The 26,267-nt window shown below is 47.3% G+C and overlaps 1 protein-coding gene across 1 annotated transcript in view; it reads left to right on the top strand.

The window, feature by feature from the left end:
* scarf2 (scavenger receptor class F, member 2) overlaps positions 1 to 26,267 on the top strand; it is a 74,877-nt gene that overhangs the window by 892 nt on the left and 47,718 nt on the right. Inside the window, 4 exon segments of the mRNA XM_078421883.1 lie at positions 398 to 456; positions 563 to 664; positions 6,347 to 6,863; positions 24,134 to 24,352. Of these exon segments, the coding sequence (XP_078278009.1) occupies positions 398 to 456; positions 563 to 664; positions 6,347 to 6,863; positions 24,134 to 24,352 (897 nt within the window).

Genomic DNA, 26,267 nt, shown 5'->3' with positions numbered 1-26,267 from the left:
TCGCCAGCTAAGGATGCCCGGGGTTGTGCAAGTGTTAAATTTATAAATAATAATAATGGGAGTGTGATTAATGGGCGGGGGAAAGTCGAGGTGTGAAACCCCCCCTCAAACGCAAATGAACGGAGTCTGGACCTCAACGTTTGACCCAACAACCGGGTTATTATTAATACGATGGCTGTACAACCACGGGACCCGGGGTGTGGTCTGCAAAGTCTTGGAAATCAAGAAACGTAGAGGGCAGAAGCTTCAGACCCTTGGAGTTGGCTCACAGCGGTGGAGGACAAGTCACAATTCACAATGAATGGGGGCGCCTAATGAGAATAAGAAACTGTTGTTGCAAATAAAGCATTGTGAATAATGACAATACATTTCTCTTTCTCTCCCCACCCCCTCAAAGATCTTCTGCCCCTGTGTGCTGCCCTGGGTGGAAGCAACAGCACCAGGAATGCCCCATAGGTCAGTAATTCTCCAACGCTTCTTCGCTTCCATCCGGTTGTTAACCTTTCCCCAGTGACTTGATTGTCTGCTCTCTCTCTCTGTCTCTCTATCTCCCTCCCTCCAGCTCTCTGCCAGGGTAACTTCACCTGCAAGGCGAATGAAATCTGCGTCAGACCCAACCAGTGCCGCTGTAGACATGGATATTTTGGAGCCAACTGCGACACCAGTGAGTCAAAACCCCGAGCCGTTTATTGTGAACCGAGCAATAAAAATCCACCCCCCCAATTACTGCAGTAACTCAGTGGGTCAGGCAGCATCTCTGGAGATCAAGGATAGGCGACGTCTCGGGTCGCCAGCACTTTGTGCCCTTCTTTGTAAACCAACATCTGCAGTTCTGTGTATCTCCAGTGAATCCATGCAGTTGTATAAATGAAGGATCCTTCCCTTACCCAATAACCACACACTCCCTCCCCTTCCCAAATGATCTACCCTAACATTGATTAATGTGGTAGAGTTTGATGCAATGACTGTGTACCCTGATAGATACAAAAAAATAACCTTCTCTGATGATGTCAAGTCAAGTCAATTTTATTTGTACAGCACATTTAAAAACAACCCACGTTGACCAAAGTGCTGTACATCAGTTCAGGTACTCAGAAAGAACATACAATGGCACACAAACATAACAGCACATACATAAACAGTTCACAGCGCCCCCTCAGAGGGCCTCAAACGCTAGGGAGTAGAAATAGCTTTTGACCCTGGACTTAAAGAGGTCGATGGATGGGGCAGTTCTGATGGGGAGAGGGATGCTGTTCCACAGTCTAGGAGCTGCAACCACAAAAACGCGGTCACCCCTGAGCTTAAGCCTAGACCGCGGGATAGTCAGTAGCCCCAAGTCGGCCGACCTGAGGGACCTGGAGTTCGAGAGGTGGGTTGGAGGATTTTTGTATGGGGGGGGGGGGGGGGGGGGGGGGGGGGCAAGCCCGTTTAGGGCTTTGTATGTGAATAGGAGGAGCTTGAAGTTGATTCTGTACTGTACTGGGAGCCAGTGGAGAGCCATCTTGCTTCAATCCTGTTTTCTAATGTCGCTCTCACCATCTAACGTTGCCATCTCATGTTTTAGCAACATGAATGTAACAATTGGCAATCTGGTGGACTGGTTGCTGAAGAGGTTTACCAGGATGGATTAGAGAGTATGAGCCACAAGGTTGGGCAAACTTGGATTGTTTTCCCTGGAACGCTGGAGGTTGTCGGGAGCTCTGCTGGAAGTATCTAAAGTTCTGAAAGGCATAGATAAAGTCAGATGTTTTGTCTCCCCTAGGGCGGAAGTGTCAAAGACTAGAGGGCGTAGCTTTAAGGTGAGAGGGGTGGTTTGATGGAGATGTGTGTGGCATGTTTTTTTTACACTGTGGGTGGTGGGTGCCTGGAACTTGCTGCCAGCCAGGGTTGGTGGTGCAGGCAGATGAGATAGCGGCATTTAAAAGAAAAACTTTCGATGAACACATGGATATTGGAAGGAACGGAGGGATATGGATCACGTGCAGGCAGCCATTAGTTTAACTTGGCATTGTCTTTGGCATGGACATTGTGGGCCGAAGGGCCTGACACCGTGCTGTATTGTGCTATGTTCTTGATGGTGTTGTGGTGCCATCAAGGAAGAAATCATTGGATGTGCCCAGAGGGCGATAATAAATATCGCAGACTCTAGTCGAGTAAATAAATTAAATAAATTGTGTAAAATAATTAGCAGGATCCATTAGAACAACTGTAAGCTTACGATTGATGCAGAGACTAAAGCCCCCTACGTGAGAGTTGGTATAAAGCAGATAAAATATTGTGTTGTCACATATTTTATGTGACTAGGCTTGTATACACTGGAATTTAGAAGGATGAGAGGAGATCTTATCAAAACGTATAAGATTATTAAGGGGTTGGACACGTTAGAGGCAGGAAACATGTTCCCAATGTTGGGGGAGTCCAGAACAAGGGGCCACAGTTTAAGAATAAGGGGTAGGCCATTTAGAACGGAGATGAGGAAAATCATTTTTCAGTCAGAGAGTTTGAATCTGTGGAATTCTCTGCCTCAGAAGGCAGTGGAGGCCAATTCTCTGAATGCATTCAAGAGAGAGCTAGATAGAGCTCTTAAGGATAGCGGAGTCAGGGGGGTATGGGGAGAAGGCAGGAACGGGGGTACTGATTGAGAATGATCAGCCATGATCACATTGAATGGCAGTGCTGGCTCGAAGGGCCGAATGGCCTACTCCTGCACCTATTGTCTATTGTCCAGAGATGCTGCCTGTGGGGGCTGAGTTACTCAATTGTCTATTGACAATTGACAATTGTCTATTGTCTATCAGCTAAAGGGTTCCTTAAGAACGGTCAGGGTTATCTATAAGGGGCCACCCAAGGCATATCCCCATCAAAGATATGGAAATGACTTGATCCTCGAGCTGTAGGCCCAGAAACAGGCCCTTCTGCCCACCTTGTCCATGCCAACCAAGTTGGCCTACTGGGCTAGTCCCATTTGCCTGCATTTGGCCCAACCTTTCCTATCCAAATGGTGATGAGTGCTGGTGACTTCGCACCATTGGCACCTGGTCGGTAAGAGTACAGCAAAGCAGATACAGCTAGATTTATTTTCCAGGAGGATTGATGCCCACTCAGGGGTTGGCACTAAGCCATAAATGAAAGCCAGTGGCAGTAAGTGCCGATTCCTGTGCGGTGGAAGCAAATCAAACAGAGTAGTGTTAACGTGGACGAAAGGACGTTGCGTGTTGGAAGGAACTGCAGATGCTGGTTTATACCAGAGATAAACACAAAGTGCTGGTGTAACAGTGGTGCAGCGGTAGAGTTGCTGCCCTACAGCGAATGCAGTGCTGGAGACCCGGGTTCGATCCCGATTATGGGCGCTGTCCGTACGGAGTTTGTATGTTCTCCCCGTGACCTGGGTGGGTTTTCTCCGAGATCTTCGGTTTCCTTCCCCACTCCAAAGCCGCGCAGGTTTGTAGGTTAATTGTCTTGGTAAATGTAAAAATTGTCCCTAGTGGATGTAGGGATAGTGTTAATATGCAGGGATTGCTGGTCGGAGCGGACCCGGTGTGCCAAAGGGCCTGTTTCCGCGCTGCATCTCTAAACTAAACTCAGTGGGTCAGGCAGCATGACATTAGACTCTAGAAATACAGCATAGAAAGAGGTCCTTCAGCCCACCGAGTCCACGCTGACAAGCGATCACCCCTTAAACTAGTTCTATCCTACACACTAGGGACAATTTTACAACTTACCAAATCCAATTAACCTACAAACTTGTATGTCTTTGAAGTGTGGGATGAAACCAGAGCAGCCGGTGAAAACCGAAGTGGTCACAGGAAGAACGTGCAAACTCTGTTTCGACAGCACCCTTAGTCAAAATGGAACCCGAGTCTCTGGCATTGTAAGGCAGCAACTCTACCACTGCTCCACTGTGCTGCCCCTCCAGCAGCACAGCATCTCTGGAGAAAAGGAGTAGGTGACATTGTCGGGCTGGGACTTTTCTTCAGACTGATTGTAGTGGGGGCAGGACAAAGCCTGGCGAGTGATAGGTGGATACACGCGAGGGAGGGCTATTGAAAGGCAGATGGTTCTACAAAGGCCGGGCTGGCGCCACTCTTGCAATGTAGAGTCAGCATCATCAGGATGGATAGGAAGGAACTGCAGGTGCTGGTTTACCCCGAAGATGGACCCCATCTGAAGAAGGGTCCCGGCCCGAAACCTCACCCATTCCTTCTCTCCAGAGATGCTGCCTGTCTCACCGAGTTACTCCAGCATTTTGTGTCTAGCATCAGAATGGGGGTGCAATAATGAAAATGAAAAGTGTTGAGGTGAAGTGCTGGAATAGCAGAGTGTAAAGAAAGAGGAGCTTGTCAGGCACGGAAGGTGCGATGAGTTAGTTCTCAACATTTCACACCAGGTCCGCCTTTATTGATCATACACATGTGGATTTATAAACACGCAGGAGGATTGAAAAAATAACTTGAACACGAGTAACATGATTGTTGCTATGAATAAACTAGATAGATGAGGAATGATCGACAGTTGGTTCTTGACAGTAAGAAAATTGTACACCGTGTTCCAAGCATGTCTAGTTACACAGCTTCAGGATGAGGGCTAGAATCTTAACAATAAAGCTGGGGTTTTAGGGGAAATATCACAAAGCATTTTTTTATGCCATAAAGGTTTTTTTTCCCACGACATTTCTCTCCCAAAAGAATGCGGAGGCACAAATTGGGGCTGATAAAACCATGATTGATAGGTTTTGTGCAGGAAGGAACTGCAGATGCTGGTGTATGCCGAAGATAGACACAAAGTGCTGGAGCAAACTCAGCGGGTCAGGCAGCATCTCTGGGGAAAAGGAACAGGTGATGTTTTGGGTTGGGACCCTTCTTCAAACTGAAAGTGGGGGTGGGGGGGGGGGGGGGGGGGGGGGCGGAGGGGGGGGAGGGGACTGGAGGTAGGAAAGGCCAGAATAAATCAGGAATAAACAGATGACCAAAGAAGGGTGGAGCCAATTAAGGCTGTTTGTTGGCCGGGGAAGAGGTGATAATGAATGGAGACAAGGATGTGAACAGTGGAACCAGTGGGAGGACTAGGGTGGGGGAGTAATGGAGCAAAGTAATGGAGATAAGAACGTCTGAGGTGCTCAGTGCGTTGTGGAACATTGTCACAGGTGAACTACTTTGCAAGAGCTGAGATTCAAAGACATGGATGGGCTCCATCAGTTCTCTATCTTACGTGTGGGTTTAGGTTTATTATAGTCATGTGTACCAAGGTAGTGTGAAAATCTTTGTTTTGCATGCTTTTTAATCGTATCCGATTATCCTATACATACACTAAACGCAATCAAATCGAACTCAAGTACAACAGGCAGAACAAAGTAGAAGAAAGAGAGTGCAGAGTATAGCTCACTGCATTGTAGCACAACAGTTCCAGAGACAAAGTCAAATGTCCGAAATAGGGTAAAGGTGAATTGGACAGTACCCAAGCTTACAGAGTGAATTGGATGACACCCTGTCCTACAGAGGTGAATTGAACAGTACCCTAGTTTATTAGGCTAAATTGGACAGTACCCTAGTTTGTAAAGCTGAATTGGAGAGTGCCCTATTTTATAAAGCTGAATTAGACAATACACGAGTTTATAAAGCTGGATTGGACAATACCCAAGTTTAGGAAGTTGCATTTGACAGTACCCTAGTTTACAGAGGTGAATCGGAGGGAGACCTAACTTATGGAGGTGAATCAGATTGTGAATCAGTCTGAAGAAGGGTCTCGACCCGAAACGTCACCCATTCCTTCTCTCCTGAGATGCTGCCTGACCTGCTGAGTTACTCCAGCATTTTGTGAATAAATACCTTTGAAGTGAATCAGATGGTTGACTGGCCGAGCGGTACAGTCCATGTTTGTACATTGGCCATCAGCATGCAGGCATCACAATCTTAGACAATAGACAATAGGTGCAGGAGGAGGCCATTCGGCCCTTCGAGCCAGCACCGCCATTCAATGTGATCATGGCTGATCATTCTCAATCAGTACCCCGTTCCTGCGTTCCCCCCATACCCCCTGACTCCGCTATCCTTAAGAGCTCTATCCAGCTCTCTCTTGAATGCATTCAGAGAATTGGCCTCCACTGCCTTCTGTGGCAGGGAATTCCACAGATTCACAACTCTCTGACTGAAAAAGTTTTTCCTCATATCAGTTCTAAATGGCCTACCCCTTATTCTTAAACTGTGGCCCCTTGTTCTGGACTCCCCCAACATTGGGAACATGTTTCCTGCCTCTAACGCCTTCACAAGATATCTGCTGAACACAGGTGTCCTTCTCGAAGCACGCATTAAGTGACTGTATTTCCCTCCCCCCCCCCCCCACTTTCCAGAGTGTCCTGAACGGTTTTGGGGACCGGACTGCAAGGAGATGTGCCTGTGTCACCCAAATGGGCGCTGTGCAGATGCGACGGGAAAATGCACCTGCAACCCCAACCGCTGGGGGCCGACCTGCAACAAAGTCTGCCTCTGCCACAACGGTAAATGCGACCAGGACACGGGCAGGTGCAAGTGTGACCCTCACCGCTGGGGAACCACCTGCTCCAACATCTGCTACTGCAGCGCCAACTCCCAGTGCGACCCCAAGACGGGCAAGTGCATCTGCCAGCCCGGTTGGTGGGGTCGGTCTTGCCACAGCCAGTGTCCCTGCAACAACTCGCCGTGCGACCAGATGCAGGGGAGATGCCAGTGCAAGGAGAGGTTCTGGGGACCACGGTGCGAGCGGTGCCAGTGCAGCTACGGGAAGTGCAACCCCATCAATGGATCCTGCGCCTGCTACCCAGGTTACAGGGGCAAGTACTGCTCGGAAACCTGCCCCGCCGGATCCTTTGGCCACGGATGCAGAAGGAGGTAGGTGCTACAAAGTGCTCACAAGGTCATAAGTGACAGGAGCCGGATTAGGCCATTCGGCCCGTCAGGTCTGCTCTGCCATTCGATCATGGCTGATCTGTCTCTCCCTCCTAACCCCACTCTCCTGCCTTCTCCCCATAACCCCTGTCACCCGTACTAATCAAGAATCTATCTCTACCTTAAAAATATCCATTGATTTTGTTGATTCTGGTGCTTGCTACCAAGTGCAAGTTCATTGCATTTAAGAGCAGACAATACACAGTGGTGCAGCAGTAAAGTTGCTGTCTACACAGCCAGTGCATCCTAGCCTGTTGGCCTGCTGTTGACTGAATGACATCAGTTCATCTCTTTGGGCATGGTAACGGGCAACTTTCACTTCCACTCCCTACACGCAAAGACTAATTTACAGAGGGTCAATTAACCTACAAACCCACACGTCTTCGAGATGTGGGAGGAATCCGAGCACTCAGAGAAAACCCACAGGGTCACAGGGGGGACGTGCAAACTCCACACAGAGATGACATATAACAATCAAAAAGTCACTGTACATAACCACAAAATTAGTGGAACCAAAGACCCCCCAAGTCTTTAGTGCAACCAAAGGCAGTACAATGGGCGGCACAGTGGCTCAGTGGTAGAGTCACTGCCTCACAGCGCCAGAGATCTGGGTTCGATCCTGACCACGAGTGCTGTCTGTGAGGACTTTGTAAGTTCTCACTATGACTGCGTGGGTTTTCTCTGGGTGCTCCGATTTCCTTCCACACTCCAAAGACGTTTCCACCCACACACCAAAGGTTTGTAGGTTAATTGGCTTCTGTAAATTGTCACCAGTGTGTCGGATAGAACTTGTGTACGAGGCGATCGCAGGGCGGGGCGGACGGAGGGCTGAAGGACCTGTTTCCACACTGGATCTGTAAACGGAGCAAATCCAGTGTAAATCTAGTACTTTAGTAACCAAATAGCAAGGTGTTGGAATAATGGCAGTAACATTGACAAGATAACCAAATATTTAGTGATAGTGGTTCAGGCATCAATAAAGGCCAGAACACTCTGTTGAACTTCCCTGTACCTCTTGGAAATGATGCTGAGACGTCTCCTACATCATCCCAGAAGGTGGGGTGGGGGGGTGGGGGTGGGGGGGGGGGGTATTCAGACCGGTTTAATGGAGACGCATGGAACTGTAAGTGCTGGTTTACAAAAACAAAACGCAATGTGCTGGAGTAGCTCAGCCGGTCAGACAGCACCTCTGGAGGACTTGGATAGGTGATGTTTCTGGTTTGCACCCTTCTTCAGATGGATTGTAGAATGAGGTTTCAGTTTAATGGCTTGGCTGAGAGACGGCAACTTCATTGCTGCAGCATATCACGAGCATTGGGCCTGTACTCGCTGAGAAGTTGCCTGTCCCGCTGAGTTACTCCAGTATTTTATGCCTATCTTCAGTGTAAACCAGCATCTGCCGTTCCTTCCTACACTAATCTCTCTATAAAATGGCTGACCTGCTATTTCGAACATTGCACTTTCCTGCCATTGGTGATAATTGATTGTGAAATCAAGCAACGCTAACACCAATCGCCGTTGGCAAACCCTTGAAAGAGTATGGATATTAGGAGGAAGAAATATTGACAATAACAAGATTAACACTTGATACATAACCACATAGTCATCATATGAAATGGCGCACCATTTTATCAATCTGGATATGATTTTCACTTGGATAAGATGTCACACATAGTGCTCTGTTTCATTTCCTCTGTGATTGTATTAATTGTTGAAATGGTTAAAGTGGCAAGATTTGGAAGTGTGTAGGAATGAACTGCAGATGCTGGTTTACACCGAAGGCAGACACAAAATGGTGGAGTAAATCAGCGGGACAGGCAGCATCTCTGGATAGAAGGAATGGGTGACGTTTCGGGTTGAGACCCTTCTTCGGACTGAAGATGCTTCAGTCAAGGCTTCAAGAGGCTTCTGCAGTTCCTTTCTACACAAAATATCAAGTTGGTTCTAATCTCCAATAATGAGGTGCATTGTTTTGCTGCCAAATCAAACTAATGACACCCTACTTTCCATGCACTTCGCTCTTGGAAGATAAGGGGTTAACTAGCATTTATGTAATCCTTGCAAGCATCCAGTGTTTTTTTAGTAGAATTAGAGGAAGTGCATCCTAGCCTGTTGGCCTGCTGTTGACTGAATGACATCAGTTCATCTCTTTGGGCACGCTAACGGGCAACTTTCACTTCCACTCCCTACACGCAAAGAGTAATTTACAGAGGGTCAATTAACCTACAAACCCACACGTCTTCGAGATGTGGGAGGAATCCGAGCACTCAGAGAAAACCCACAGGGTCACAGGGGGGACTAGCAAACTCCACACAGAGATGACATATAACAATCAAAAAGTCACTGTACATAACCACATAATTAGTGGAACCACTCCCCGCCCCAAGTCTTTAGTGCAACCAAAGACAGTACAATGGGCGGCACAGTGGCTCAGTGGTAGAGTCACTGCCTCACAGCGCCAGAGATCTGGGTTCGATCCTGACCACGAGTGCTGTCTGTGAGGACTTTGTACGTTCTCACTATGACTGCGTGGGTTTTCTCTGGGTGCTCCGATTTCCTCCCACACTCCAAAGACGTTTCCACCCACACACCAAAGGTTTGTAGGTTAATTGGCTTCTGTAAATTGTCACCAGTGTGTCGGATAGAACTTGTGTACGAGGCGATCGCAGGGTGGGGCGGACGGATGGCTGAAGGGCCTGTTTTCACGCTGGATCCGTAAACGGAGCAAATCCAGTGCAAATCTAGTACTTTAGTAACCAAATAGCAAGGTGTTGGAATAATGGCAGTAACATTGACAAGATAAACCAAATGTTTAGTGATAGTGGTTCAGGCATCAATAAAGGCCAGAACACTCTGTTGAACTTCCCTGTACCTCTTGGAAATGATGCTGAGACGTCTCCTACTTCATCCCAGTAGGTGGGGGGTGGGGGTATTCAGACCGGTTTAATGGAGACGCATGGAACTGTAAGTGCTGGTTTACAAAAACAAAACGCAATGTGCTGGAGTAACTCAGCAGGTCAGACAGCACCTCTGGAGGACTTGGATAGGTGATGTTTCTGGTTTGCACCCTTCTTCAGATGGATTGTAGAATGAGGTTTCAGTTTAATGGCTTGGCTGAGAAACAGCAACTTCATTGCTGCAGCATATCACGAGCATTTGACGACACTGGGCCTGTACTCGCTGGAGTTTAGATGAGGGGGGACCTCATTGAAACATACAGAATAGTGAAAGGCTTGGATAAAGTGGATGTGGAAAGGATGTTTCCACTAGTGGGAGAGACTAGGACTAGAGGGCATAGCCTCAGAATTAAAGGATGTTCTTTTAGGAAGTTGTGGAGGAATTTAGTCAGGGGGTGTTAAATCTGTGGAGTTCTTTGCCACAGAAGGCTGTGGAGGCAAAGTCAGTGGACATATTTGAGGCAGAAATAGATAGATACTTGATTAGTATGGGTGTCAGAGGTAGGGGTGCCAACTATAGCACTCCCAAATACGGGACAAGGTGACGTCACTGCCCCGCGCCCCACGTGACCTCACCAAGCCAGCGGCCACATGCTCCCGCTCCACCAATGGTGGCCGCCCGGGCCGGGAGGCGGGTTGCTGCGCAACCTCCGTTAGCTGACTACACTGTTCCGACCTCCGGAAGGTAGGCACAGATTTTAACCAGCATCTGCAGTTTTTTTCGTACTTATAGTGTCCGGGCCGACAGTATCTGGGCCGACAGGGCCTCCCGGGCCTAATACGCGACAAGGGCGGTCCCGTATGGAACAAGCCAATTTAGCCCAAGATACGGGATGTCCCGGCTAATACGGTACAGCAGGCAACCCTAGTCAGAGGTTATAGGGAGAAGGTGGAAGAATGGGGATAGGAGGGAGATATAGATCAGCCATGATTGAACGGCAGAATAGACGATGGGCAAAATGGCCTAATTCTACTCCTATCACATGATCTTATATCATATCATATCATATCATATATATACAGCCGGAAACAGGCCTTTTCGGCCCTCCAAGTCCGTGCCGCCCAGCGATCCCCGTACATTAACACTATCCTACACCCACTAGGGACAATTTTTACATTTACCCAGCCAATTAACCTACATACCCGTACGTCTTTGGAGTGTGGGAGGAAACCGAAGATCTCGGAGAAAACCTTAAGAGGGGAAGAAAGCTGGAAAAGAGAGGTGGGATAAAGCCTGGCAAGTGATAGGTGGATACAGGTGAGGGGGGTTTTGATCGGCAGATCGGTGGACTACGGTGGACAAGGTGGGCTTCAGTTTAATGGCTTGGCTGAGAGGCGATACCTTCATTGGTGTAGCATTCCCATCAAAATCAGGATGGATCACTTGCATAGCTTGGATCACTTGCATAGCTATCCACTTGACTCTCCTCCTTGAAGTCAAACGTGAGGTGTATACATGCCTAAGTACCTCAAAAATATGCACTGTAGGATCAGTTCAGTGCTGATGAAAGAATGGGTCGACTGGGCTTGTATTCTTGGGAATTTAGGATGAGAGGGGATCTTGTGGAAACATATAAAACTCTTAAGGGATTGGACAGGCTAGATGCAGGAAAAATGTTTCCCATGTTGGGGGAGTCCAGAACCAGGAGTCACAGTTTAAGAACAAGGGGTAGGGGCCATTTAGGACTGAGATGGGAACAAACGTTTACACCCAGAAAGTTGTGAATCTGTGGAATTCTCTGCCACAGAAGGCATTGGAGGCCAATTCACTGGATGTTTTCAAGAGAGAGTTGGATTTAGCTCTCAGGGCTAATGGAATCAAGGGATATGGGGAGAACGTGAACGGGATACTGGTTCTGGATGATCAGCCATGATCATACTGAATGGCGGTGCTGTCTCGAAGGGCCGAATGGCCTCCACCCTTACTCCAAACAAAACCAAGCTGAACCGGTGAAAGAAACTTGATTTCTTGGGCTGATTCATACAAAATCCCATTAATCCCTTGCTCTGGCCAACAGTAATGACACACAATTCAGTTTCCTTTCACTTAATTCTCATTTCCTCTGGGTGTGTTCGTGTGAGAGATTACAGAGTTAGTTAGTTAGTTTAGTTTATTGTCACATGTACTGCGGTTTGGTGAATTTTTTTTTCGTTGCGTGCTATCCAGTCAGTGGAAAGACTATACATGATTGAAATCAAGCTGTCCACAGTGTACAGATACATGATAAAGGGAAAAACGTTTAGTGCAAGACAAAGTCCAGTAAAGTCCGATTAAAGCTAGCCCGAAAGTGCTGGAGTAACTCAGCGGGTCAGGCAGCATGCCCTGGAGAACATGGATAGGTGACGTTTTGGGTCAGGACCATCCCAACTCAAAATGTCACCTATTCATGTTCTCCAGGGATGCTGCCTGACCTTAGCTTAGGTTGGTTTAGTTTAGTTTAGAGATACAGTGTGGAAGCAGGCCCTTCGGCCCACCAAGTCCGCGCTGACCAATGATCCCAGTAGACTAGCAGGATCCTACAAACACTAGGGACAATTTATAATTTTTATCAAAGCCATTTAACCTACACACCTGGACATCTTTGGAGTGTGGGAGGAAACCTGAGCACCAACGTGGTCACATGGAGAACGTACAAACTCTGCACAGACAGCACCTGTAGTCAGGATAGAACCTGGGCCCCTGGCATTGTAAGGCAGCAACTCTACTGCTGCACTGCACTGCTGTGCTGAACTGCTAGTTACTCCAGCATTTTGTGCCTTTCCTCAGTACGCCAGCATCTGCAATTCCTTGTTTCTACTTATTAAGTTTTGCAGAAATCATTCTTGGTATTGATGTCATGGTGGTGCAACTGGTGGAGCTGCAGCCTCATAGCTCCCATGAGCCAGGTTCAATCCTCACCTCTGCTCTGCCTGTGAGGAGTTTTCACGCTCCCCCTTGCTCCGTAGGTTTGTCAATTAAAATTCATGTTAGAGGTATTTACATATTTGGATATTGAATGAATTAAGCAATAATTCATTTAGTACGTTTGGAGGTACTGAGTTGGAAACTGGTCCTTCAGCCCACTGAGTCCACGCCAATCAACGATCACCTCGAACACTAGCACTATCGTACACACTAGGGACAATTTACAGGAGCCAATTAACCTACACACTCTTTGGAGTGTGGGAGGAAACTGGAGCACTTGGAGAAAACCCACGTGGTCACAAGGAGAACGTACAAACTCCGTACAGACAGCACCCGTAGTCAGGATCGAATCCGGTCTCTGGAGCTGTAAGGCAGCAACTCCACCGTCGCGCCACCGTGCCGCTTGATACAATATGTGGTCGGTACAGGAACGTAACGCTGAGATACAAAATCAGCCTCAACTGGCAGAATAGCAGCGGAAGAACTCCAGACCAAATGGCCTATTTCTGCTTATGTTTCTTATGTTGAAACTGCAAATAGTTTTGGCACATGGAATGTCTACTCAAAAGAATGTTATTGTATTAAAAACATATACATTGCTCCAAGTCTCTGAACAGAGAGTTTGTTCCAGGGGTGAATTATTTACTGCGGATAAAAGCACTGAGTGCTGGAGAAACTCAGCGGGTCAGGCAGCAACTCTGAACGCCCCGTTAAAACGTCACTTTGCCGAGGCGAGTCAATTGTTAGAGATGCCCAAAGAGGTGCCGAACTGGTCCATGGAACATTCCAACAGCAGCTAATCTCTGCTGGTGCCGGGACAGCTGTTGTGTCACAGCTTCATGAGGTGAAGGGAAGATACATTCAGAGTCATAGAGACATATAGCATGAATACAGGCCCTTCAGCCCAACCCGTCTCTGCCGACCAAGATGCCCCATCAAAGCTAGTCCCATTTAAACCCATGAGACCATAAGATATATGAGCAGGAGTAGAATTAGGCCATTTGGCCCACAGAGTCTACTCTGCTATTCAATCGTGGCTGATCTATTTTTCCCTCTCAACCTCATTCTCCTGCCTTCTCCCCGTAACCTTTGACATCCTTACCAATTGGGAACTTATCTATATGCACTTTAAAAATCCCCAATGACTTGGCCTCCACCTCCTGCTGCCTCAGCGCCAGAGACCCGGGTTCCATCCTGACCGCGGGTGCTGTCTGCGTGGAGTTTGCACATTCTCCCTGAGACCGCGTGGGTTCCCTCTGGGTGTTCCTGGGCGAGCTGAAGGGCCTGTTTCCACGACGCGTCTCTAGATTAAAGTTGTGATCAGTGATGGTGAGCAATAAACGTCAGGAATCCAGCTTCTAATGACTATCACTGACTCCGTTTGGAAAGTGCCTGAATGTGGATGTTACGATGATCGATTTGGTTCAATCGTCATTGCAGTTGAATGGCACCCACCCAGAACCACAGAGATGGGTGCCTGCTGGCACTTTGGATTACGTCACGCCAGGAAGAGTTATTCCCGTTTCAGGCGAGGAGCGGAGGAAATTGTAAACCTCGAACAAAGTCGTACTCTTTAACCGAGTGGCACAGTGGGGCAGCGGTGGAGTTGCTGCCTTACAGCGCCAGAGACCCGGGTTCAATCCTGACCTCGGGGGCTGTCTGTGTGGAGTTTGCACATCCTTCTCCAAAGGTACAGGTTTGTAGGTACATTGGCTTCTGCCAATTGTCCCTCGTGTGCAGGAGGGTAGAAGTAGTGTACGGGTGATCGATGTTTGGCGTGGACTCGGTGGGCCTAAGGGCCTGTTTCCACGCAGTGGCTCCAAAAACTAAAACTGGGTTACAGTGCAGAACCTCATGTAAAACTGGACCAATGGACTTGCAGATTGTGGGAGGAAGGAACTGCAGATGCTGCTTTACACCCAAGTCAAACGCAGAATGCTGGAGTAACTCAGCGGGACAGGCTGCATCTCTGGATAGAAGGAATGGGTGACGTTTTGGGTCGAGACCCTTTTTCAGTCTGAAAGTCAGTGGAGAGGGAGGCACAGAGATAAGGAAGTGTATTGTGCGAGAACGAGACATCAAAGGGGATGAGGCTCAAGGAAAATGTAGAATAGATCATTGTTGGCTAGGAGAAGGTGACAACAAAGCAAATAGAGATAAAATGTAATCGAGGACAGTCAGCCTGGATGGAGAACTGGGTAGGGGGAGGGATGGTGAGAGAGGGGAAGCAAGGGTTACTTGATGTTAGAGATGTCGGGTTGTGGGCACTGAATGGAAATGAGAGGCCGAAATGATCCTACACAGATTGCATGACTGTCTGACAGTGTTCCTGGGCTGAGGGATTGGGAGCAAGCTGGGAGCAGGCACGTGACACAGCTGCGAACACTTTAAAGCAAAAACATGTGGAACCTTTCAAATAAGATCCCGAAAATAAGGCAAAGAGAGATGTAAAACAATCTGCAGAGCAGTCTAGACAACAGGAAGATTAGATCAAAACAGGCAGGGAGCTGCAGTTTGTGGGCAGCCGATCGGAATATTAGTTTAGTTTAGTTTGGTTTATTATTGTCACGTGTACCGGGGTACAGTGAAAAGCTTTTTTGTTGTGTGCTATCTCGACAGCGGAAGGAGTATACAGGATTATAATCAAGCTGACAAAGTGTACAGATACAGGATGAAGGGAATAACGTTTAGTGCAAGATAAAGTCCAGTAAAGTCTGATCCAAGATAGTCCAAGCGACTCCAGTGTAGAAACATAGAAACATAGAAAATAGGTGCAGGAGTAGGCCATTTGGCCCTTCGAGCCTGCACCGCCATTCAATATGATCATGGCTGATCATCCAGCTCAGTAACCTGTACCTGCCTTCTCTCCATACCCCCTGATCCCTTTAGCCACAAGGGCCACATCTAACTCCCTCTTAAATATAGCCAATGAACTGGCCTCAACTACCTTCTGTGGCAGAGAATTCCACAGACTCGCCACTCTCTGTGTGAAGAAATTTTTTCTCATCTCGGTCCTAAAAGACTTCCCCCTTATCCTTAAGCTGTGACCCCTGGTTCTGGACTCCCCCAACATCGGGAACAATCTTCCCGCATCTAGCCTCTCCAACCCCTTAAGAACTCCAGAAGGTAGCTCACGACCACTCTCTAGTTGTTGACAGGATGGCTCAGTTGCCTGATAACAGCTGGGAAGAAATTGTGTCAGAAGGAACTGCAGATGCTGGTTTACACCGAAGATAGACACAAAATGCTGGAGTAACTCAGCAGGACAGGCAACATCTCTGGAGAGAAGGAATGGGTGACGTTTCGGGTGAGTCTGTAGAACGGTGTCGTCCCGAAACGTCGCCCATTCCTTCTCTCCAGAGTTGCTGCCTGCCCTGTTGAGTTACTCCGGCATTTTGTGCATATCTTCGGAAGAAACTGTCCCTGAATCTGGAGGTGTGCGTTTTCAGACTTCTGTACTTCTTGCCTGATGGGAGAGGGTTAATTCAATGAGGCCAGCTGTTCGATGGGGCACTGCCAGGCATGGGGGCAGTTTGCCGCAATGTTTGTTTGTTTGACAACTCATTACTATCCCCACGCAAAAACGTCAGGTATCTCGTATCATGAGAGTTTAATTGTCATGTGTACAGGCAAAGGAGCAATGAAATTCTGATTATTATAGCCCACAGCTAACAATGGCCTGCTCCCTTTATCATTGTTACTTTTTTGCATATCTTTCATTCATTTGATCTGTATCTCTCTGCATCACCGTCTATATATCTCTCGTTTTCCCCGCTCCCCTGACTCTCAGTCTGAAGAAGGGTCTCAACCCGAAACGTCACCGATTCCTTGTGTCCGGAGATGCTTTCTGACCCGCTGAGTTACTCCAGCTTTTTATGTCTATCTTTGGTTTAAACCAGCATCTGCAGTTCTTTCCAACACAAATTCTTACTGACTGAAACTTAACAGGCCGGTAAATGCAGTAACGCACATGGCAGCACAGTGGGGCAGCTGGTAGGGCCGCTGCCTCACTGCACCGGAGACCCGGGTTCGATCCTGACCTCGGGCGATGTCTGTGTGGAGTTTGCACGTCCTCCCTCTGACTGGGTGGGTTTCCTCTGGGTGCTCCAGTGTCCTCCCACATCCCAAAGACGTGTGATTTTATAGGTTAATCGGCCCTCCGTAAACTGTCCCCTGGTGTGTAGGGGGGGGACGAGAAAGTGGGATAAAATGGAACCAGTGCGTACGGGTGATCGAAGGTCGGGGTGGACTCGGTGGGCCGAAGGGCCTGTTTCCATGCTGTATTTCTAAAATTGAAACTGAAACTAAACGTATAACAATCAATAATACAATAAACTAACAGTGGTAATATTAAGGGGGTAACCATAATAGTGGAAAACCAAAGTCCATGAAACAATCAAAGACACAGTGCATTGAAGATCGTCGCTGCTGAGGTAGTGGTTAGTGTTATGCTGTGTTCAACATAAAGGTAATGGTTTATCTGGCAGGTTGGCATCCCAGAGTCATAGAGTCAGACAGCTCGGAAACAGGCCCTTCTGTCCAACATCCCCATGCTGACCATGATGCCCCATTTACACTAGTCCCACCTGCCCCCATTTGGCCCATATCCTCTAAATATTTCCTATCCATTTACCTGTCCAAATGCCTTCTAAATGTTGTTATAGTACCTGCCTCAACTGGCTGTTTGTTCCATACACCCACCACCCTCTGAGTGAGAAAGTTGCCCCTCGGGTTCCTATTAAATCTTTCCCCTCTCACCTTAAACCTATGTCCTCTGGTTCTTAATTCCCCTCCCCTAGGTACATTACTCTGTGCACCCTATCTAGTCCCCTCATGATTTTATATACCTCTATAAGATCGCTCCTCATCCTCCTGTGCTCCAAGGAATAAAGTCCCAGTCTGCTTAACCTCTCCCAAGAGCTCAGTCCATCGAATCCTGGCAACATTATAATAAAATCTTCCTTGCAGTCTTTCCTGCAATCGTTCCACCACCCCTTGATAGAAAAATTGAAACATAGAAAATAGGTGCAGAAGGAGGACATTCGGTCCTTCGAGCTAGCACCGCCATTCATTGTGATCACGGCTGATCATCCACAATCAGTAACCTGTGCTTGCCTTCTCCCCACATCCCTTGATTCCACTAACCCCTGGAGCTCTATCTAACTCTCTCTTAAATTCATCCAGTGATGTGGCCTCCACTGCCCTCTGTGGCAGAGAATTCCACAAATTCACAACTCTCTGGGTGAAAAACCTCAGTTTTAAATGGCCTCCCCTTTATTCTAAGACTGTGGTAATGATACTTAATGAAAGCTGCTCCTGATAGTGTTTCACAGAGATCTCGGGCCTGTGCACGCAGATTGCCAATTCCAATGAGAAGTCATGAAGTTCCAAGGAGTAAAGCTCTGGTCTATCCAACCTCTCCCTGTAACTCATGCCCTCGAGTCCTGGCAACATCGTCGTAAATCTTCTCCGCACTCCATCCAGCTTAACGACATCCTTCCTCAAGCAGGGTGACCAAACCTGAGCACGTACTCCAAACGCGGCCTCACCAACCCTCAGAGCAGGCATTTGTTGCACCGGATAATTTCCCTTGAATACTTTCCGCTGTGCAAGTTGAGCAGAAGTCAAAAGACATAAATGAACCACAGTTCTCAACTTGGGCTCTTAAGTTATGAAGAAGGGCTCAGGGGGATGAAGCTGTTTACTGAATTAAATGGAGCTCTATGAGGGCTTAACGTTGTGTGAGGAATGCAGATGTAGGTTTAAATGAGGACGTGTTTTGAACTCTGAGCCTCGAACTCGATGACGCACGTTTAAATTTCACGAGGATTAAGAAACCGAAGGATAAAGCTATTTATTTGCTCTCTCAAGCTGCAGTTGAATGTGGAACTGGATCGCAGCTGAAAACAGTTCTTGCTGAGCCAACTAGCTTCTCCAAGTGTGAAGGATGGCCAGGGATCGTTGGATGGATACAAAAAGCTGGAGCAACTCAGCGGGTCAGACAGCACCTCTGGAGAAAAAGGAATAGGTGACTTCTTCAGACAGAAGAAGGGTCTCGACCCGAAACATCACCTATTCCTTTTCTCCAGAGATGCTGTCTGACCCGTTGAGTTACTCCAGCTTTTTGTGTCTATCTTCGGTTTAAACCAGCATCTGCAGTTCCATCCTACACATTGTTGAATGGATGTGATAATGAAATAACTGTGTGGGACACAGTGGGCTATCCATCGATCTTGGGCAGTGAGAAGCCAGAGTGGATGTCTTGTTGGTGGTTGCCTTCCATTGTCACCCACCTTCCTGATGCTGGAATCAATCGCCATTGGTGTCACAATAATGGTGGAGTTGCTGGAGGAGATATACTGGTCCAGTTCATGTTACTGGAGGCAGAACATTGTTGCAGGTGGAGGTTCATGTTCATAAGTTCTAGGAGCAGAATTTGGCCATTTGGCCCATCGAGTCCACTCTGCCATTCAATCATGGCTGATCTATCTTTTCCTCTCAACCCCATTCTTCTGCCTTCTTCACATTACCCCATGACCACCCGTACTAATCAAAAATCTCCGCCTTTAAAATATCCTTCTGTGGTAATGAATTCCACAGATTCACCTATGAATAAAGGTGTAGGAGCAGGTAATATTGTTGGTAGGAATGTTGCCGCTTTTTTTTAATTTAGAGATACGCAGAAATAGGCCCTTTGGCCCAGAAAGTCCACACCAACCAGCGATCCTCATACACTTGCACTATCCTACACACACAAGGGACGATTCTGAGAGGCCAATTAACCTACTAACCTGTACCCCTTTGGAATGTGGGAGGAAACCGGAGCACCTGGCGAAAACCCACGCCGTCACGGGGAGAACGTATAAACTCCATACAGCCGGGGTCAGGATCGAATCTGGGTCCCTGCCACTACAAGGCAGCAACTCCACCGCTGCGCTAAGGTGCTGCCCTTGTAAGAAACCAAACTTACTGTTGTAAGTGGGAATGTTGTGGGTTGAGGTTTAGTTTAGTTTAGATTAGAGATACAGCATGGAAACAGGCCCCATGGACCACCGAATCCACACCCACCATCGGTCATCTGTTCATACTCGTTCTCTGTTATCCTACTGTCCTCTGCGTCACCTTGGCATTCCACGCTGGACTTTATTGTGATGGTAGCTTCATCGTGTGGGCAACTGGGATTCAAGTAGTAAGCCTGCTATCGCCTCCTGAAGTAAACGTTGGGAAAAATGGCACCATCCTGCAGAGAGTAGTGCGTTCGGCAGAACGCACCATGGGAACTACACTCGCCCTCCCTGCAGGACCTATACATCAGGAGGTGTAGATCGAGAGCAAGCAACATTATGAGGGACCCCTGCCACCCCAGCAATGGACTGTTCCAGCTGCTACGGTCAGGCAAACGCCTCCGCTGTCACGCTGTGAAAATGGAGAGGATGAGACGGAGTTTCTTCCCACAGGCCATCAGGACTGTTAACTTTTATAACTCCAGGGACTACATTTTGTCTTCTCTGTATTAACTTTAATTTATATGCTGTAACTGTAATTCTTTTTTTGCACAATCCGCAGGCATTGCCACTTTCATTTCACTGCACATTGTGTATGTGTATGTGTATGTGACAAATAGACTTGACTTGACTTGACTTGATCCCAAAGAGCTATGAAAGCAAAGTATTGATCATCCCGATGATTCCAATGTTACCGGTGGTTTTAGCTGCAAGTTTTGTCTTTCCACTCCTGCTGATGTGAGGACCACGCTTGCCATTTGTGGAGCCTTGTTGTTGCTGGAATTATTTAGTTTTTACTTAAGAGGCACAGCGTGGAAAAACAGGCCTTTCGGCCCACCGAGTCTGTGCCGACCAACGGTCACCTGTAGTAGTACCTATCTTTAAATCACCTCTGCACTCTCATAGTCAGAGACATACAGCGTGGAAACAGGCTCTTCGGCCCAACTTGCCCACACCGCTGCCAGCGTTTGGCCCGTATCCCTCTAAACCTGTTCTATCCATGTGCCTACTCAAATGTTTCTTAAACGTTGTGATAGTCCCTGCCTCAACTACCTCCTCCGGCAGCTTGTTCCGTAAACCCACCACCCTTTATGTAAAACAAAAAGTTACCCCTCAGGTTCCTATTAAATCTTTCCCCACTCACCTTAAACCTATGCCCTTGGGTTCTGGATTCCCCACTCTGGCCAAGAGACTTTGTGCGTCTACCCGATCTATTTCTCTATATCCTTGAGGTTGTTTATAAAATGTGGTGTACAGAATTGGACTAAACACTTCAATCTGGAGTTTATCCACCGATTGATCGCCTGCATTCTTTGTGAATGGTATAAAAAGCTTAAAGCCTTAATGATCATTTCCTTTTCCTATGCCCCTGAGGCTGAGCCTCACGTTAACAATAACACACCATGACTTGCTGGTTTTGTATTCCCTGTATCTATTTATAAAGTCACTATGCATTCAAAGGTTTGTGTGAGTTTATTGTCCAACCTGAAGCTGCTGTGGGCTTTTAGGTAGCATTTAATGTTGGTTTCACTGAAGCTGCTGTGGTTCTTGTTGTGCTTGTTGGGAAGGAAGAGAGTTGTGAATCTGTGGAATTCTCTGCCACAGAAGGCGGTGAAGGCCAATTCACTGGAGGTTTTCAAGAGAGCACTGACCTGCTGAGTTACTCCAGCATTTTGTGAATAAATATGGATGTTTTCAAGATCTCTCTTGAAAAAGCTCTTAGGGCTAATGGAATCAAGGGATATGGGGAGAAAGGAGGAACGGGGTACTGATTTTGGATGATGAGCCATGATCATATTGAATGGCGGTGCTGGTTCAAAGGTCCGAATGGCTTACTGCTGCACCTATGTTCTATGTTTCTATGTTTAAATGAATGTAGTGGTGCTGTTGGTGATGCCCTCCTTTAAGTGCGGCACAGTGGCCCAGTGGTAGAGCTACTGCCTTACAGCGCTGGAGACCTGGGTTCGATCCTGACTACAGACGCTTGTCTGTACAGAGTTTGTACCTTATCCCCGTGACCTGCGTGGGTTTTCTCTGAGATCTTCGGTTTCCTCACACACTCCAATGACGTACACGTTTGTAGGTTAATTGGCTTGGTATAAATGTAAAATTGTCCCTAGTGTGTGTGGGGTAGTGTTAATGTGCGGGGATCGCTGGTTGGTGCGAACTCGGTGGGCCGAAGGACCTGTTTCCACGCTGCATCTCTAAAGCTAAAACTGAACTAAAACCGCAAGAGTGCTGGTGATGATACTGTGAATGATGGTGTATCTGTACAGGTTAACATTCCTGTACGCACTCATATCCTTGTAGATTTAGATTTACAGCAGGTTTATTATTGTCACATGCACTGAGGTACAGTGAAAAGCTTTGTTTTGCATGATATCCAAACATATCAGATATAACATACATAAATACAATCGTCAAACTTATGTACAATAGATAGAGCAAACGAAAAGATACGGAGTGCAGTATACAGTTCTCAGCATTGTAGCAAATCAGTGCTATAGACAAAGTCCAATGTTCGCAATGGAGTAAATTAGACAGTACCCTAGCTTATGGGAGGCACGCTCAGAAGCCAGGGAACAGCAGGGAAGAAGCTGTTCCTGACTCTGGTGATGTGTGCATTCAAGCTTGGACTGGGCTGTTCCCAAACCAAGCTGTGATGCGACCTGACAGTATGCCTTCTCAGGTGTATCTGTAGATGTTTGTAAGGGTCACTGGAGGCATGCTGAATTTCCTCAGTCTCCAACATTGCTGGGAGTAATAGTGTTTCTCTGGGTGAAAGTATTCCTGAGAGCTGCTTAGTTCCTGAAGGTGATACTATTCCTGCAGATGTGGGTGTTTGTGGAGGCATTTCTTTGGGGCAGCATTACGAGAGACCTTGATGTTCCTGTAAGCAATGGTGTTCCTACATCTGTTCACAATATATGGGTTTCTGGTGTCAGACTTTATTTGCATTCTTGCACAGTGGGTACATTATTTGTATTGGCATATTTAAGAATCAATTCTATCTGAGGTCTCCAAATTTGAGGAAGGATATTCTTGCTATTGAGGGCGTGCGGCGTAGGTTCACTAGGTTAATTCCCGGAATGGCGGGACTGTCGTATGTTGAAAGGCTGGAGCAATTAGGCTTGTATACACTGGAATTTAGAAGGATGAGGGGGGATCTTATTGAAACATATAAGACAATTAGGGGATTGGACACATTAGAGGCAGGAAACATGTTCCCAATGTTGGGGGAGTCCAGAACAAGGGGCCACAGTTTAAGAATAAGGGGTAGGCCATTTAGAACAGAGATGAGGAAGAACTTTTTCAGTCAGAGAGTGGTGAAGGTGTGGAATTCTCTGCCTCAGAAGGCAGTGGAGGCCAGTTCGTTGGATGCTTTCAAGAGAGAGCTGGATAGAGCTCTTAAGGATAGCGGAGTGAGGGGGTATGGGGAGAAGGCAGGAACGGGGTACTGATTGAGTGTGATCAGCCATGATCGCATTGAATGGCGGTGCTGGCTCGAAGGGCTGAATGGCCTACTCCTGCACCTATTGTCTATTGTCTATTGAGAAAGAAATGGAACTAATATTTCAGGACAGTGTCACAGATACAGTGTGGAAACAGGCCCTTCGGCCCACCGAGTCCATGCCAACCAGCAATCACCCTGTACACTGACACTATCCTACGCACTAGGGACTATTTACAATTTTACCAAAGCCAATTAACCTACAAACCAGCACGTCTTTGGAGTATGGGAGGAAACTGGAGCACCCAGAGAAAATACACATGGTCGCAGGGAAAATGTACAAACTCCACACAGACAGCACCTGTGGTCAGGATCGAACCTGGGTCTCTGGTGCTGTAAGGCAGCGGCCCTACCAGTTCCACATTTTCTATTTTTATATCATATTTCCATCATCTGCAACACTTTGCCTTTGGGGCATTCAAGTAGTTGCTTCAGAGCATTAGGCTTACGGTACATTGATGTATTCATCTGACCCATTGCAGGTGCTTGCGTTAAAGCACTGGAGACCAGGTGTTAACATGGTTGAGGATGGGAAACTGAAAGTCCTGGATTCAGGAGCGGCTCGGATCTTTGCCCATCTGACTGGCGTTAACAGGATACGGTGACAGGTTTCTGACAGGGCAGGAAAGAGGGCTGAAAATAGAAGCTCAGAAGCGATGACTTAAGCCAGTCCATTTACAATGAATTGGCAGGCGTCCACGTTGAATTAGCCGACTAAGAAAAGCCAACCAGGCTGATTAATGACATGAGCAGCCTCTACTTGGCTCAATGGGATGATAACAGCCATGGTTTAACTGACACACATGCTGAATTTTCTCTTGCGTTGCGTCCATCAGGTGCGGCCAGTGTAAGGATCGCCATCCGTGTACCATTGTCGACGGCCGCTGCCTGGCCTGCGAGCCGGGATGGAACGGCACCAGATGTGATAAGATCTGTTCGGTGGGTTTCTACGGGGACGGGTGCAGGAAGCAGTGCCCCCGCTGCAAGGATGGACACTCCTGCAACCACATCACTGGGAGGTGCCAGCACTGCAACCCGGGCTGGATCGGAGCACAGTGAGTTGCTTTATTAAGCCCAGGGTCAGGGCGCACGAAGACCGTGCTTGGCACGGTCGGCAAGTTTGCGGGTGACACAAAAGTGGGCGCTGTTGTGGACAGTGAAGATCCTTGTCAAAAGTTGCAGCAGGACCTTGATCGGTTGGGCAGGTGGACCAACCTCATTACAGACCTTGGATGCGTTCTCTGTAACTGTAACGCTGCAGCATTACATTCTGTGCTCTGGTATTTTTCTCTTTGCACTACCTGTCGTACTTGTGTATTGCTTGATTGTACTCACGTTTAGTATGATTTGTTTTGACTGTAAGGAATTAATTAGCATTGGTTTAATATTGTTACGTATACTGAGGTACAGTATATATCTGAAGAAGGGTCTCGACCCGAATCGTCGCCCATTCCTTCTCTCCAGAGATGCTGCCTGTCCCGCTGAGTTACTCCAGCATCTTGTGTGTATCTTTGGTGTAAACAACCTTCTGACACATATACAGTATATGTCCTGTATTATTGTCATGTACACTGAGATAGAGCACGCAAACAGAAGCTTTTCACTGTGGGACAAGTCTTTGATTACGTTGACTGCTTTTCTGAGGCAGCATGAAGTGTAGATGACAATAATAGACCAATACCAATTGACTCCTCACAGTTTCTCTGGCTGGGTTGGTGATCCTTACGACCTGCACGCTAGGACATTGGTTTCAGGAGTGCAAGCTTGCTTTGTATATGGTTTAACTCATCCACCTCATTGACCCCCCCCCCCTGCTTCAAGCCTGTACCTTATGATTAGGTTTATTATTATCATGTGTGAACAGCTTTGTTTTGCATGATATCCAAACACAACACAAAATACTGGAGTAACTCAGCGGGTCAGGCTGCATCTCTGGAGAAAAGGAATAGGTGACGTTTCGGGTCAGAACCCTTCTTCAGACTCATACCATAATGTTCATATATAATACAATATATAACGTATTATATGCTAATAATATTCAGATAATTCTATACATAAAAAGAATCAAGTCAAACTCAAATACAATAGGTAGAGCAAAGGGGAAGATACAAAGTACAGAATATAGTTCTCAGCGTTGTAGCGCATCGGTTCCTGAGACAAAGTCCAATGTCCACAATGGGGTAGAGGTGAATAGGACAGTACCCTAGCACTCATTCAGAAGCCAAATAACAGAGGGGAACAAGCTGTTCCTGAGTCTGGTGGTGCGTGCTTTCAAGCTTCTGCACCTTCTGCCAGATGGGAGCAGGGAGTCGAGGGAATGACCGGGGTGGGACAAGTCTTTGATTATGTTGGCTGCTTTTCTGAAGTGTAGATGGAGTCAATGGTGGGGGGTCTGGTCTGTGCGACCTTCGCAGATGCAACTCAATGCACACAGCCACAGTGGAGTCGTAGAGTCATATAGCAGGGAAAAAGGCCCTTCGGCCTAACTCGACCATGCCGACAAAGACCACTTCTGGACAAGGACCATCTATCTCTGCATAGTCCTGGCCAGTATAACTACCACCAGCACCAACTCCATTCCAAAATAACACCCAGTACAACATGCCCTTTCATTTGCCATTTTGTGGTCAATTTGGTATCAGCAATGACCAAAAAATAAATATTAGGTAGCAATCAGATCAATACATTCATCTGCTTTTACATGTAGCTGTTAAAGTAAGCATGCGGGTACAGCAGGCAATGAAGAAAGTTAGTGGCACGTTGTCCTTTATGACAAGAGTAGTTGAGTATAGGAGCAAAGAGGTCCGTCTGCAGTTGTACAGGGCCCTAATGAGACCGCACCTGGAGTACTGTGTGCAGGTTTGATCTCCAAATTTGAGGAAGGACATTCTTGCTATTGAGGGCGTGCAGCATAGGTTCACTAGGTTAATTTCCAGAATGGCGGGACTGTCATATGTTGAAAGACTGGAG

The sequence above is a fragment of the Rhinoraja longicauda genome, chromosome 25 (genome assembly GCF_053455715.1).
Source record: "Rhinoraja longicauda isolate Sanriku21f chromosome 25, sRhiLon1.1, whole genome shotgun sequence".
NCBI classification, from domain to species: domain Eukaryota; kingdom Metazoa; phylum Chordata; class Chondrichthyes; order Rajiformes; family Arhynchobatidae; genus Rhinoraja; species Rhinoraja longicauda.
Note: the sequence above shows the minus strand (reverse complement) of the source record. Positions and strands in the feature narration are given on the sequence as shown.